Source organism: Dicentrarchus labrax, unplaced genomic scaffold (assembly GCF_905237075.1).
Source record: "Dicentrarchus labrax unplaced genomic scaffold, dlabrax2021, whole genome shotgun sequence".
Classification (NCBI taxonomy): domain Eukaryota; kingdom Metazoa; phylum Chordata; class Actinopteri; family Moronidae; genus Dicentrarchus; species Dicentrarchus labrax.
Genome location: NW_026136714.1, coordinates 18,842,168 through 18,855,611, shown reverse-complemented (window position 1 = coordinate 18,855,611; position 13,444 = coordinate 18,842,168). Strand labels below are relative to the sequence as shown.

The 13,444-nt window shown below is 41.2% G+C and overlaps 2 protein-coding genes across 3 annotated transcripts; one reads left to right on the top strand and one right to left on the bottom strand.

The window, feature by feature from the left end:
* Positions 1 to 211: 211 nt before the first annotated feature.
* purba (purine-rich element binding protein Ba) lies at positions 212 to 3,505 on the bottom strand. Its single transcript, XM_051423912.1, has one exon. It carries the CDS (start codon positions 3,451 to 3,453, stop codon positions 2,515 to 2,517), a length of 939 nt encoding a protein of 312 aa, XP_051279872.1. The 5' UTR covers positions 3,454 to 3,505; the 3' UTR covers positions 212 to 2,514.
* Positions 3,506 to 4,038: 533 nt separating this feature from the next.
* On the top strand, positions 4,039 to 6,617 carry LOC127376725 (histone H2A.V). 2 transcript variants are annotated; one of them, XM_051423915.1, is made up of 5 exons: positions 4,039 to 4,201; positions 5,261 to 5,338; positions 5,470 to 5,583; positions 5,708 to 5,837; positions 6,024 to 6,617. In XM_051423915.1, the coding sequence occupies exons 1-5, from the start codon at positions 4,199 to 4,201 to the stop codon at positions 6,083 to 6,085; spliced, it is 387 nt and encodes a 128-aa protein (XP_051279875.1). In that variant the 5' UTR covers positions 4,039 to 4,198; the 3' UTR covers positions 6,086 to 6,617. The 2 variants fall into 2 exon arrangements, with proteins under 2 accessions (XP_051279875.1, XP_051279874.1); XM_051423914.1 differs by lacking the exon at positions 4,039 to 4,201 and having other exon boundaries at positions 5,255 to 5,338.
* The last annotated feature ends 6,827 nt before the right edge of the window (positions 6,618 to 13,444 follow it).

The window sequence follows — 13,444 nt, the reverse complement described above, 5'->3', positions numbered from 1 at the left end:
ATCTAAGAAGCCTCCTTAAACTGACAAATTGTGATGAGCATTTTTCACTATATTTTGACATTTTATGGACAAAATGATTAATCAGTTCATTGAGAAAATGTCCTGCAGTTACCTAAAATAACAAGAAAAATCCTGACAACTTTGTTGCACTTATCAGGTAAAGATAGAGTGGTCTCCACCCTGAAGTGGGAGGATAAAAAGAGCACACCTCTCCTGAGCAAAAACCTTTTTTATTTCTCGTTGAAAGGAACTTGGTAGAATATTACAGCAGAACACACGACTGAAACAGCTGCCATTTCACGTAACACAGTACAGGAAGAAGGATGTAGTTCAATCTCATGTGTAATATTATATATAGTATATTTATATCAATAGAAAAGAAAAAAAAAACTATTGCTCCCAGGTGTTTATTTTTTTCATATGACATTTCTGCATTTGTTGTGTTGAAGTGGGTAAAGTAAAATTCAACGAGAGGTTTACACACCAAAGGAAGTGGGACAATGAAAGTGACATTCCCCAAAGCATGGGAACTTTGTGGCTTTTTTTTTTTATTAGGCTGAGAAGTAAACTTTTTTTTTTCCATTGCAAGAAATAAAACTTGAAACCGCTCTCAAAAATGGATAAATACCATCATACAGCAATCAGAATATGCAAAAGAAAAGAACACAAGGCAGCTCCGCGTAAGAGCAGGCATGCAAAAAAAAAAAAAAAGATCATATTTTTAAAAAGGAGCACAAAAGACAAAATGTTGATGATTGCAGGTGCTTACGTTCGCGTCGTATGGCAACTGATGGAAAGCCAGTTTATGACAAAACATGGTTTAAACGGTTGGACTGAAACGAGGGGGCAACTCGATGCTATGTAAAGTGAACTGGAGTGCTGAGTGTTTGCTGACAAACTACTTCAATGAAGTTGTTTCTAGAAATTGCTGTAACATACTGTGTTATCAATTTATTGTACTCTTAATTTCCTCTAAGGAATAAAAGAAATGTTAGGAAAAAAGCAGGTATGAAATATCACCCTGGACAGTTGCATCCAAGTTTAGTGTTTTAAATAAGCCACTTTAGGCAGCATTATCTAATAAATGTCTCATATTTCTAAGACATATTTCAATATATCTCTTTTGAAAAATAATTCTATCTATACTTGATCTTTTTAGTAAGTAAATCTCTTCCAGTATATAGTTTTTCTTTTTTTTTTCTTTAAGTACAGCACCCCATTGTGGGTTTTGTTTTCCAAAAGCACCTAATCTTTCTTACAATCAGACTGAATACTGCTTCAGTCATTAATGGTCTGAGTTCAAGATTAAAAGGATCCAAATGGCGCACCCTAAATACGTCAACAAGGTCAATTCCCTTGAGACCGTAGCTCCAGCCCGGCAATATTAAGCTTTTAACTTGAAAAATTGTGACCAGTGCTAGAGGCCTGAGCTCACTGTGTCCCCCGTTTGATAAAAAGGTCACAGGGGTCAGGCGTGGGCCTGCATCACATGAGACATCATCAGTTGCCACAGACGTCTCAGCTGTAGCAACAAGTTGACCAGGTCTCTTGAGGATGACGCACAGGCACAGGTAATGCTGATATACCCAGAAATATGGATTGGACTCGCCAGCCCTGAGACAAAAGAAGCCACGTGTGAGCAGGCCTCGCCACATTTCAGCTATCGGAGCAGGAGGTTAGCACCTGAAGGATGACCCAGGAGGGAGAGAGGGAGGAGAAGGAGGAAATGGTATGGGGGTGGGAGGTCATTTGGACTCATTTGGATTGTCCATAGAATCCAAATGAGTCGTGTGCTTGTAACAGATCACCTTATGGGACCTCGCTGGGCCGAGAAGATGTCCTGCGATGCCAAGGATGCCCCCTATAGCTGAGACTGTGGCTCCGGGTGTTGTGGGTCTGTCTGGGCAAGCCGTCCCTTACAGGTCATTTCAGACAATAACGCACACACAGCCATGGTGAGTGATGCAGGCACTCTGTCTCACTCCCACTTTGCACCTGCTGGTATGAGATTGCCACACTTCCTTGTTATCATCATCATCATCATCATCATCATATCACCCACCACAGACTATAGGTCAGCGCCAGGTGAGCTCTTACCATTGGATATCAACCAGGAAGTGTGACTGGTAACCTACTGCTGTGTCTTGAGCACTGTCAAACTTAATTTGCTGGGCTACATTTGTGAGGTTATCAACAGACAATCATATATATATAATATATATATTTTCCTATATATATATATATTTATCATGGGGAATCTCATACAGGAGCTGACTTCTGCAGTCCGCACTCATTTAGCTATAACATCCACCTAAACTTTAGAACATGATTCTCTTATATAGACAGTAATTTCTCAGTCAAATATACTTTTTTTTAAATTTTAATCCGTTGTTTTAGCATTTTTAAAGTTCGATTCGTCATGCACAGGATAGTCGTTCCTCTCTCTCTGTTTCTCTGTTTATCGCCAGGCTTTGCATCATGTTGTCAGCTTCATCACAAGTAGCCACCTCTCCATCAATCGTCGTCCACGTCGTCGCCCTCCGACTCCTCTCCGGCTCTCCTCTCGTACATCTTATCCCGGTGCCGCTCCTGGATCTCTTTCATTTCCTCGGCATAGCGGCTGAACGCTCCCCCGAACTTGCTCCACGCTTTGAAGGGGATTGTTATAGAGTTTCTGTAACTGGGCTTCACCTCGCTCACCCGTAAGAAAACTCCGTACTTGTTGGATCCCACGTCAAAGAAGAACCGCTTGGAGTCCACCATGATCGAGGTGCCCTCCGGAAGCTCGCTGTAGCCCCCGGCCCCTCCGCCGCCGGCCAGCTCCTCCTCGTCTCCCCCGTAGTCGTCTATCAACTTGGCCAAGGCGTCGCGGAACTCTATTAAGCCCTGGGCCGGGAGTGCGATGGTTTGCCCGGCCTGCAGGCCAGCCCCGGGGATGCCACCCACCCCGACTCCGAAACCGGGGCCTCGGTTGACGGTCTGTCGGATCCGGAGAAACCGACCCCGCTGGTTCTCCTTCAGATCGAGGTAGTATTTGCGGTTCTCACGCACAAGGAATTCGCTCTTCAAGGCCCGTCTAGGCCCGGTGTCATCCCCGCCGGAAGATTGGGCGATCTGCTCCGGGGTGCTAGGCCCAAGCTGGGCGTAGTGCTCTATGAAATCCCCCAGGTAGTCGCGGAACTCTGCCGCAACTGACATAGAGAGGGTCAGCCGACTTTTAGAGCCCCCGGCGCCGACCTCGGCAATTTTGATGAACCGGCCTTTGGCGTTCTGCTTCACATCAAGGTAGAAGCGTTTGTTCTGAATGTCCAGCCGCTTCGAGGCCAACTCCTGGGTCTCCGAGTCCCGCTGGTAATGCTGAAACCCGCCGCCGCCGCCTCCTCCTCCTCCCCCTCCGCCACCGCTGCTGCCACCGCCGCCACCGCGCTCACTGCCACTGTCCCCATCCGCCATCTTCGCCACCAGCAGCCCGTTTCTCTGCGTATCTTTGACCCCCACCCCCCCCTTGCTCGCCGAGCTCGCAGAGGAAACCGGACGCTGGCTGCTGAGCTGTGATTGGTCGCTGCGGCTGCCAATCACAACATCAGACAGCGGGCTCGTGTTTTCATTGGCCAACTCCCCTGTCTGTCATTAAAACATCACCCGCCTCCTGGATGACATTCGAGTGGATATAGTATTTACAGTCCGTAACAGATCTCCATGGCAGTGATAACCTCATGTTGAGGGTATATCTACAGCGGATACTCTGCCCTTTGGTGAATGTACTGTTGCCATAACCCGTTTCTAACTGCAGTTAGCACAAACATACACGTATTTTAAGAAGTTATGAGTGCCACGGTAGTGAAATTCAGGAGTTAATTCCCACAATGGCCTCCTGATGGTGTATTTTGTACATTTTTTGGGATGGATGCCCCTGGAAGGACACTCACCACACACAGTCCCGCCTACTGGTTGGTTTCGTGCGCAAAAGCAGGCACGATGATCCTGTGGTGGGGGATGGGTGAATGTTGTGCAAGCGGTTTGGTGATTGGTCGAAACGGAGATTCGAAGTAACAACACGCGTTCTGATTGGCTCTCCAGACTCCCACGAGGGGTCTCATGCAAAAGATTTCCGAAAGGGTTTATTGTTTCTTTGCTTTCGGGAGCCGAAATTGTTTGCTATCTACCCAGTTCTACAATCAAATAACGAGACGTAAAAATGGTATGTGCGCTTCGGTGTATGCTTTATGCATTAGCAGGGATATTGGTACACGTGTGTTGTAATTAATGTGCCACTGTAGAAAGTGCTGTTTTGAATTTGAACTGAGGAAATCCGAGCAGAAGGTGTGTGGTTACAAAGCTGGCTAAAGCGCTAACTGTCAGCTAACGCGTTAGCATTACCATTAGCGCGAGAACTCGCTTTTATTTTAACGGTACTGTTATATTTCTGTGTGTTTGGGATATTTTAACTTTTACAGAAAGTGAGTGCTTCAAAAGAAGTACACACGAGAGGGGTTTTTTTCCGCGCGGTGTAACGTTAGCCTCTCTGAAAGGTGGATTAGCAACCATTAGGAAGCTAAGTTGAGCTACTTCATTAGCTCAACGGTTTGTTAACTGTTAACAGTTGATCATAAGGCTTTCGTTATAAGTCTGTAAACAAAGTTAATTGAGTAAAACCCACTGTGTGATTCCTGTGCGACTGGGTGCCTCTGACAGAAAAACTTTTGTCTGTTGAAATTGGTGAGTGAAAAGTTAAAGTGTGACCCGTCTTAAAGCGGCGCTTCTGTTTTCTATTTGTCGCGGGGTCGCAGGCAGCAGCCCGCTGACAGCTTCTACTATTTCTGTCAGAAAAGCTGTTATTTTTTTTGTTATTTTCTTAATTTAATCAGGTTAATTATCGGGTTTATGCTTGCGATTCGTGGTTACTCTTATTGTTGCCGCTATTTTTGTGTTTGTTATGCTTTTATATTTGATTGGCGGGAAATCGATAGTGTTTCAGCCGGGCTTCTGTAACGTCACTCATTGATGTGTTAATGCAGTTCGTTTAGTGTTGACCTTTTCATTTTTCCTTTCGTAATTTAACCACTTCATGCGCAAATATTTGGTTTTTCGAGCTCCTTTACCCACTCATTTAATAGCTTGAGGTGCTTTGAAGTTTAGGGTTTTCTATAAAGGGATTTTTCAAAATACCACAGTAACACCACAGCTCCACACATTTCTGCCTCTTGTTTTGCTTCCCTTGTGTGATTTCTCTCCATGTTTCCTGTTTTGGCCCATGCAGGCTGGTGGCAAAGCAGGAAAAGACAGTGGCAAAGCCAAGGCAAAAGCAGTGTCGCGCTCCCAGAGGGCTGGGCTGCAGGTAAATCTTCACATCTTCACACAGCCGTTTGTGGCTTTACTGCTTACCTTATGTGACACCCTCCATCATCGCAGAGGGGCTTACCCCTTTTATATTACTCAAACCACTGTCTTGTATCTGTTTCCTGCCAGTTCCCAGTGGGTCGTATCCACAGGCACTTGAAGACTCGCACAACCAGCCACGGTCGTGTAGGAGCCACAGCAGCTGTGTACAGTGCTGCTATCCTTGAGTACCTCACTGCTGAAGTAAGCCTTCCTCATTTGGCGCATGTCTGTGATTAACAGTGGCTTTGGATGTCACGCCACGCAGTGTTCGTGTGAGATGCTGCTGTTTGCGTTAATGTCTGTTCATGGTCGTTTTTGTTCTCAGGTACTAGAGTTGGCGGGCAACGCCTCCAAAGACTTGAAGGTGAAGCGTATCACCCCCCGTCACTTGCAGCTTGCCATCCGTGGTGACGAGGAGTTGGACTCCCTCATCAAGGCAACAATTGCTGGAGGAGGTGAGTTTTTTCATTTATCATTGTTTTCTTTCTGGATTTGTACGTGCATAATAAGTGCTTCCTAGTAGCTTGGTGTCGATGTGCTCTGCTACCTCTGCACTACACACGCCGTAGAAACATCTTTAGATCACAGCTACGTTTGCATGAGTCGTTTAATCTCACCAATGTTTTTTTGTTTGTTTTCAGGTGTAATTCCCCACATCCACAAATCCCTCATTGGCAAGAAGGGCCAGCAGAAGACTGCATAGATGCCACGTTGACCAGAAATTTCGGGGCTTGGGCTTTGATCGGACCAGGAGTTCACATTTGTTCTTTTTTATTATTAATATTATAGCAAACGAAGGGTGATTGTTAGGCTTTGTGTTGTAATATTTTCCCATAACTAGAAGAAAAGTTCAGAAAACCCCTTAACGACAAAAAAACCCCCTTTGTATGTTATTGTAGAACGTTTGACTGGGGAGTTCATGATTATTTCAGATTGTGACAGTGAATTTGTTTGATTGGCCTGGAACTCTGTAATGTTTTATACTGAAAAAAGAAATTGTTAAAACCATTTTTTATATAAAAAAAAAAAAACTTGTTTCGTGGTTATTTTCTTGAAGTTACAATATTTTACTATAATACAAGTTTTTAAGGAAATGTTTTTTTTGACAGCCAAATGGGTAACAACAGCTAAATGTGAGATGGTGCTTTTTTTCCTTTATACTTGCTGTAATATTTTGAACTGCACAAGGATAGTGATGTATTAAAAGTTGAATTTTTTACATCAGAATGAACAAATATTTGAGAACTACTCATTGCAACTTTCCGCTACAGTGTTTTGTGTTTGATTTATGCAGTTCAAAAAGTGTAATTAAATGTGTGATCCTCTGCTGCTGTGGTTGGGCAGCACTGATCCTGCAGTTTTTTCCTCAGAGCCATCTGTCAACTACATATCAGTAGTATATACGGGTGTCCGCAGGGTCTTAAACTCTAAAATTGAATCTGAATTTTAGTCCTTAAAATGTCTTCAGTATCATTTTGCAGTTGTCAGTCTCTTATTAAATGTGTTTTTAGGTCAAATGTATGTTGATCAAGCTGTAACAAACTACAAATCAAAAGCGAAATGGAACAGATAGCAATTTTCCTTCTCCACTAACAAAACATTTTTTTTTTTTTTCTCTTTACCACTATGGGCGTAAACTTTGACTTAAACTGTATTTGTAATGACCTTAAATCTTAAATTTAACTTGTTGAAATCTGCAGGAACCCTGCAAGAAGTCAAAGCCTTTTTCTAAAACCTATGTGTTCAGGGAAATGTGTATTTCTATCTTTAAATAAATAGCCAGAGTGTTATCCCTAGCTTGGTTTGAAACCTATTTTTGGAGTTATGAACTTAATAGGTCATATGTAAGGTGCTTCAACTGTCCAACAGTAAGTCTACATAAACAAATGTTCCATCTGTTTGTTATTTTAGAGTAGCATATATTTAGTTTGACTGAGCAAATCATAACTTAATTTGGTCACCTGACCATAAATCAAATTCCAACCATGCTACAGGAATTGTCCTGCGGTTTTACAATCTGCCAGTAGGGGGAGCCACTGACATTCACAATAACATCTCTACCTTTCCTGAAGGATCAATAAGTACTTTGATCAGTGAGACAAACTGTATTATTTTATTCCTCCAGCTAGAATGAATCTTTACAAAATTATTCAGCATATATTGGAGTTTTAAAGCAAAGATTAACGAGACAAACCCAAAGGCTTATTAAGGAATATGTAGACAACATTGTGGTTACAGCAATTTTCTAAAATATTATAGAAAGCATGTTTGAAATTCTAGTGACATTACTTTCTTTTGAGCTGCCAAAAGAATGCATTACAAAATAAGATAGATATAAAGCATAGTGTACTTGCCGCTTTAATATAAAGTAACATTGTCAGGGTTAGGATTTGTTTAACCTAATCTTTATTTAAATTATTTGTTTACTGAGATAGCTTAAAAGATACAAAAGCATTTCTCTACCCTGTGATCACATCTCATACATTTTGTACTCTGTATCTGCAACACTTCAGAGAAGCTAGAGAACAATTATATTAAGTTAGTGACTTAGATAAGTCCAACAAGCCAACATTTAATGGTCGCATTACTTGCTATAAATAATCCATTTTACATATTTTTTTTTCTGCCCTTCAGCAGGACCATCATTCAACAACGTAGAGATCATGATTTAAAAATTAAGTTGTACAGGTTTGAACCACACTTTTGATGGGAAGTTTGTTGTGAAATTAATTTTAAAAAATGGATAAAATATAAATATTAGTAACAGTACTCTGGGTTTGGTGTTTCTTTACTATAGTTGAAAGCCTGTCTATCCTGCCAGTATTTAATTGTGCACAACTGAGTATTATTTAAATATTTCACATTGTATTACATGTCAGTAAAACACAGTCCGTGTAGGTCTGATCAGTTTACAATCTCACATCTCGTTACATAAATGCCAGATCAGACTGCTATAGAATTTGTTCAAAAGCCGATCCCAAAGTAAAAACCTTGACAAAATGAATGAAGAAGATGGAGATGTATGTCAATATATTCATCAAAATGTATCATACACCCACTCACAAAAGTTAATTGTCTGAATTTGACACAGGCTGTGATACACTGTGCTGTGGAGAGCTGTTAGTGTGGGCAGTTGTTGATTTTCAAGTGTACAAAGCTTCTCGTCTTTGATGATGAGAAGAGTTCACATGGAGTGATCTACAGCGCCACTGGGATTTGATACTAAATTGTACAGAAAATGCGTCACATAACATTGATTGCATTCATCTAAACAACCTGTACACTCCCATGATGTCCTTTAGCAGTTTTACTAACGTGAACAAGGAGCAGTTCAGCTGCTTGCTGTGAGAATCATGTGATATACCTCATATATATTCTCAAGGTTTGTTATTCAGAGCTGAAATATGTTGATTACGTTTACTCTGTTTACTTTTTATTATTCCTTTTGTTACATTTGTGTTGCTAGTTGTGATTTTTCTGACATTGGTGCTGTTGTTGATGCCTTCAACGGTCTGTGGAAACACTTCAACCTTTAAAGACTTCACTTTTATTAACATTACAGCCTTTCCAAACAGCAGGAGTAGATCTCAAGAACAAGGACATTCATACTTCAGTCAATATTTGTGGAGGGAATAGTAGTGGAGTACTGAAATCCTTTACCTTGCAATGGAAATGTATTCCATTACAAATACCTGTTCTATGAAGTTTTGATCACCCATGTGGAATGATGTCTTGTTTCTGCAGTCTGCGTTCAGAGTGTAATGAAAAGTGAAGTGTTGGCAAAATAGCTATAGTTTATTCAAGTATCAACAGTAGAAGCACTGATAGTTTCAATTGGGATCCTTTTTGTGGAGTTTAAACAACATCCAGGACACAGTGAGGGGCAAACATTATACTGTTTGTCTTAATTTTTTCATTTTTCTGCTTTCAGATCAGTTGCAGACTTACATACTATAAAAGATTATGAAGATAGGAGAAATTCTCTAAAACTAGATGGCAAGATACTATTTCAAATCCATGGGACATGAAGAAAAACGGGGCTCTTTTGAGCTGAACTATTCATTCTTGTCTAAACAGCTAATTTAACCCTCTATTGATAGCGTTGCCATATGGCAACAATTACTTTCTCTTAATTTTCTAAAAGCTGTAATATAAAATCTATGTTTTTGCAGTTAGTTGTGAAAAGGGGCTTTACTTGAAGGAAATACAATTATGAGGTCACATGACCAGGATATCCTGTTTGCCAGTCCTTTTGCTCATGGACATTGACATCCAAACATCACTGTCTGGGGCTCCCGAAGATTGCCTTTTATTCAGAATTTTGGAACATTTTCATCAAATAAAAAATTGAAATCACTATCTGGGGTAAGTAAACTTTAATTTTTTAACATTAAATTCAGTTTTGATTTTATAAGTTTTTGTAATATGCTAAAATGCATTTGTTGCCATATGGCAACTGTATGCAAATATGGAAATCTCCTGGTGCATTCAACCTAATGGAGTCCCATTGACTTACATAGCATGAAACTACTCGAGACTATGTTTACAACTTTGCTTATGTTTTAAAGGTAAAAACATTATTAATTTTTTATATTTTGTGATTTAAGGTATTTTGTAGGTTATCTGTAACATATTATCCCATTTCCTCCATAAAAGATGCATCCCAGCTACTTCTAGGGAGAGGAAAGGGAACAGGGAAGAAATACTGTTCCGCTAGAGCAGAGTGAGGATGAGCTGGTGGACAGTGATGAAGACAACGAGGTTGATGTAAACCTGGATGAGAGCAGGGGCAGCTCAGAATCAGAATCAGAGTCAGAGTCAGAGTCAGACACAGACACAGAGCCAGAGCCAGAGGAAGCAGGTAGAAGTACTAGATAGTTCATCCTCAGGAGCATGTGCATGGTTGTGTGAATGTTTGTAGGAGTTGTCAATTGTTGTTATCTAAAATGCAGATTTGTGTTGTTAGTGTCAACAGATGAAGCAGGGAGGGATGACACATAGAGTTCCATAAGGCGAAAAACCTTAAGTGGCAGAAAAAAAAACATCCACCTGTGCCACAATGGAAAGGCTCCCTCCGGAGCCATCTGGAGTATCAGAACCAGTGGATTACTTCCGCCACCTTTTCACAGAGAAATAATGGAAGAAGTTGTCAGGCAAACTAATCTCTATGCATTGCAGCGTGATGTCACCAGACCCCTCAATGTTACTGTTGCAGAAATGGAGCAGTTCATTGGAGTGTGCTTCCACATGTCTATCCATGTCTTGCCAAAAACCAGGTTGTACTGGAACCCACAAACAAGGGTGGAGATGGTTGCAAGCACCATGAGTTTAAATAGATGGGAAAATATCAAGAGACATCTCCACTTTGCTGACAACAACAACCAGGTACCAGGGGGCGATAAGCTGTTCAAAGTGAGACCTCTCCTCAACTTCCTCAATGACAGCTACAGGAGCATACCCATGGATGAAATGCTCTGTGTTGATGAGCAGATGGTGCCGTTCAAGGGGAAGAGCCAACTGAAGCAGTACATACCTATGAAGCCAAAGCGCTGGGGCTACAAGATCTTCATCCTAGCAGACCAACATGGCATTGTGTACAACTTTGATGTGTACACAGGGTCCATTCAACCCTGTCATGGATTCCCTGACATTGGTGCGAGCGGAAACATTGTGCTGAAGTTGGCCTCAGTTATCCCCACCAACATTTCACACAAGTTGTTTTTGACAACTGGTTCTGCAGTGTGGACCTGCAGATACTCCTGGAGAAGGAAAAGATCCATAGTGTCGGAACTGTGAGACAGGGCCGTCTTGCAGGCTGCACATTTATGGATGATCGTGCCATGAAAGCAAAGGACGGGGAACACATGAAGAGAAGATGACCACTCACAATGGTGTGAACCTCTGGGCTGTCAAATGGTTTGACAACCGTCCTGTGACCCTCCTAAGCACATTCGTAGCAGCAAACCCCACCACACAAGTCCTAAGATGGGACAAAAAAAAAAAAGAGGTGGTCCGTGTCTCACGCCCCTAATGTAGTAGCAGTCTACAACAAGAGCATGGGGGAGTGGATCTTTTGGATTCTTTGATCGCCCTCTATCGCACCAAGATCCGGTCCAAGAAATGGTACCACCGCATTGTATTCCACATGCTTGACATGACCCTGGTAGAGGCGTGGCTGCTTTACAGAAGAGACTGCCAGTCCCAGATGCCAGAGATTGCCCATCTCCCACTGTTGGACTTCAAAATCCAAGTGGCCTCATGCTTGTGCATGGAGAACAAGGTGAGCAACAAGAGGAAGGGGAGACCTTCACAAGCTGTTGTTGTGGGGAAAAATAAAAGAGGGCCGCAAAGCTTTGTCCCGCCAGATCCTGTCCGCAGAGACCGCACCAACCACTGGCCCTTGCATGCATCTGAGAAGGGCAGATGCAAAATGCCAGGATGCAAGGGCATTGTGAGAAGCAAGTGCTCCAAGTGTGCAGTTTTCCTTTGCTTCACTGCAGAGAGGAACTGCTTTGTTGACTTTCACAAGGCATGAAGAGAATGAAATGAAATGAAACAGCAAGAAATGACTGAATGAAATGAAATGAATGAATGATGTATTTCAGTGAGACAGGTTCCAGGTTCCGGGTTATTATTACCAGACATTTCAGATAACTGTTGAAATTATATAATGTTATTAATGTATAAATGTTTGTTTAAACATTTCACTAAGTATGAGATGGATTTGTTGAGTCTTGTTTTAAATAAAATGAGTTTTTTGGTAAATAATGTTGATTTTATGGTACTTTCCACGATTGCATATTGTTGCCATAGGGCAACAATTTACCAACGACCCCCTTTAAACTTTTTTAAGATTTTTTTTAATATATCTGTTATTTAGCTCATTTTAAGTAATAAAAACATGCAAAACATTTTTACCATGTCAAAGTAATATTTCATGCAATAGAGGGTTAAATACATATACAGGTTTTTATACAACCTCATTTTTGTAGCAAATCTGTATTATCACAGTCACTTATGAGAAGCCTAATATAACTTTTGTTCCCTGACAGAAACTTAAAAGAGTCTAACTATGGTTTTCTCCTTTGTATCCCAACACTCCAGCATCATGCTCATCGCATTATTTCCTTTCCAGTTCCCACTGGCTGACGTGTCAGAAAAAAAAAATAACATCACTTCTGAAGTTTTGTTTACTCTAGTCTGACTCAGAGGTGTAATAACAGAAATTATTAAACGTGCTGTTTCCGCCGCGTGGTGGCTCAGCCGAACACTGACTGTGAGGATCTTATTATGACACTTACAGGACTGACCTTTTCAAGAGCAGCAACAACTCCACTAATGTACAAGGCCCACAGCTGGGCTTTTCTTTACATGAGAAAACCTCAGATCTGAATCACAGATTTAATATTAAAGTTGTGTCCAATTGCCAGCCACAAATGGACATGATGATGGCTAAGATTTAAGTGGAGAAACACAATGTCTTCTAAATCAGAGTCAAACTACTGCTGCTATCAGTGGGTCTGCATGTGCTGTAAAGTAGATATTTTCTTGGAAAAAAGGATTGGTTTTACATTTGCTGTTTGTTGTAGAATTAAGACTACAGCAAAGATTATCTGTGAAGCTGTAGTAAGCACAGTGGCGCTCTTAGCTGAAAACCCTATCCTACTTCATTATTTTACCATGCTACACTAACATAAGCACTAAAAGTACAGCCAATCCTGATGGGGGTTTCATTAATTTTGCAAAATTTTAAATTTTGACCTGATGAAGTCATTACAATTCAAACTGGAGTGGATGTCACATGGTCTGTACCACATTTCTTGACCATCCATTGAGTAGTTGAGATTTTTTGGCCTGGACCAAAGTGGTAGGCTGACCAACATTGCGAGACCCCTGTCATGTGGATAACAACATAAAATTCATTATTTTTGACTAACAGAGAAGAAGTGCATCAGAAACACCAGTGCTGGATTCACATCAAATATGAAAATACAACATAATGTAACCCAGATAATTAATAATTAATTAATAGACGATTAGACAGTGAGAAAAACTCTGAAAC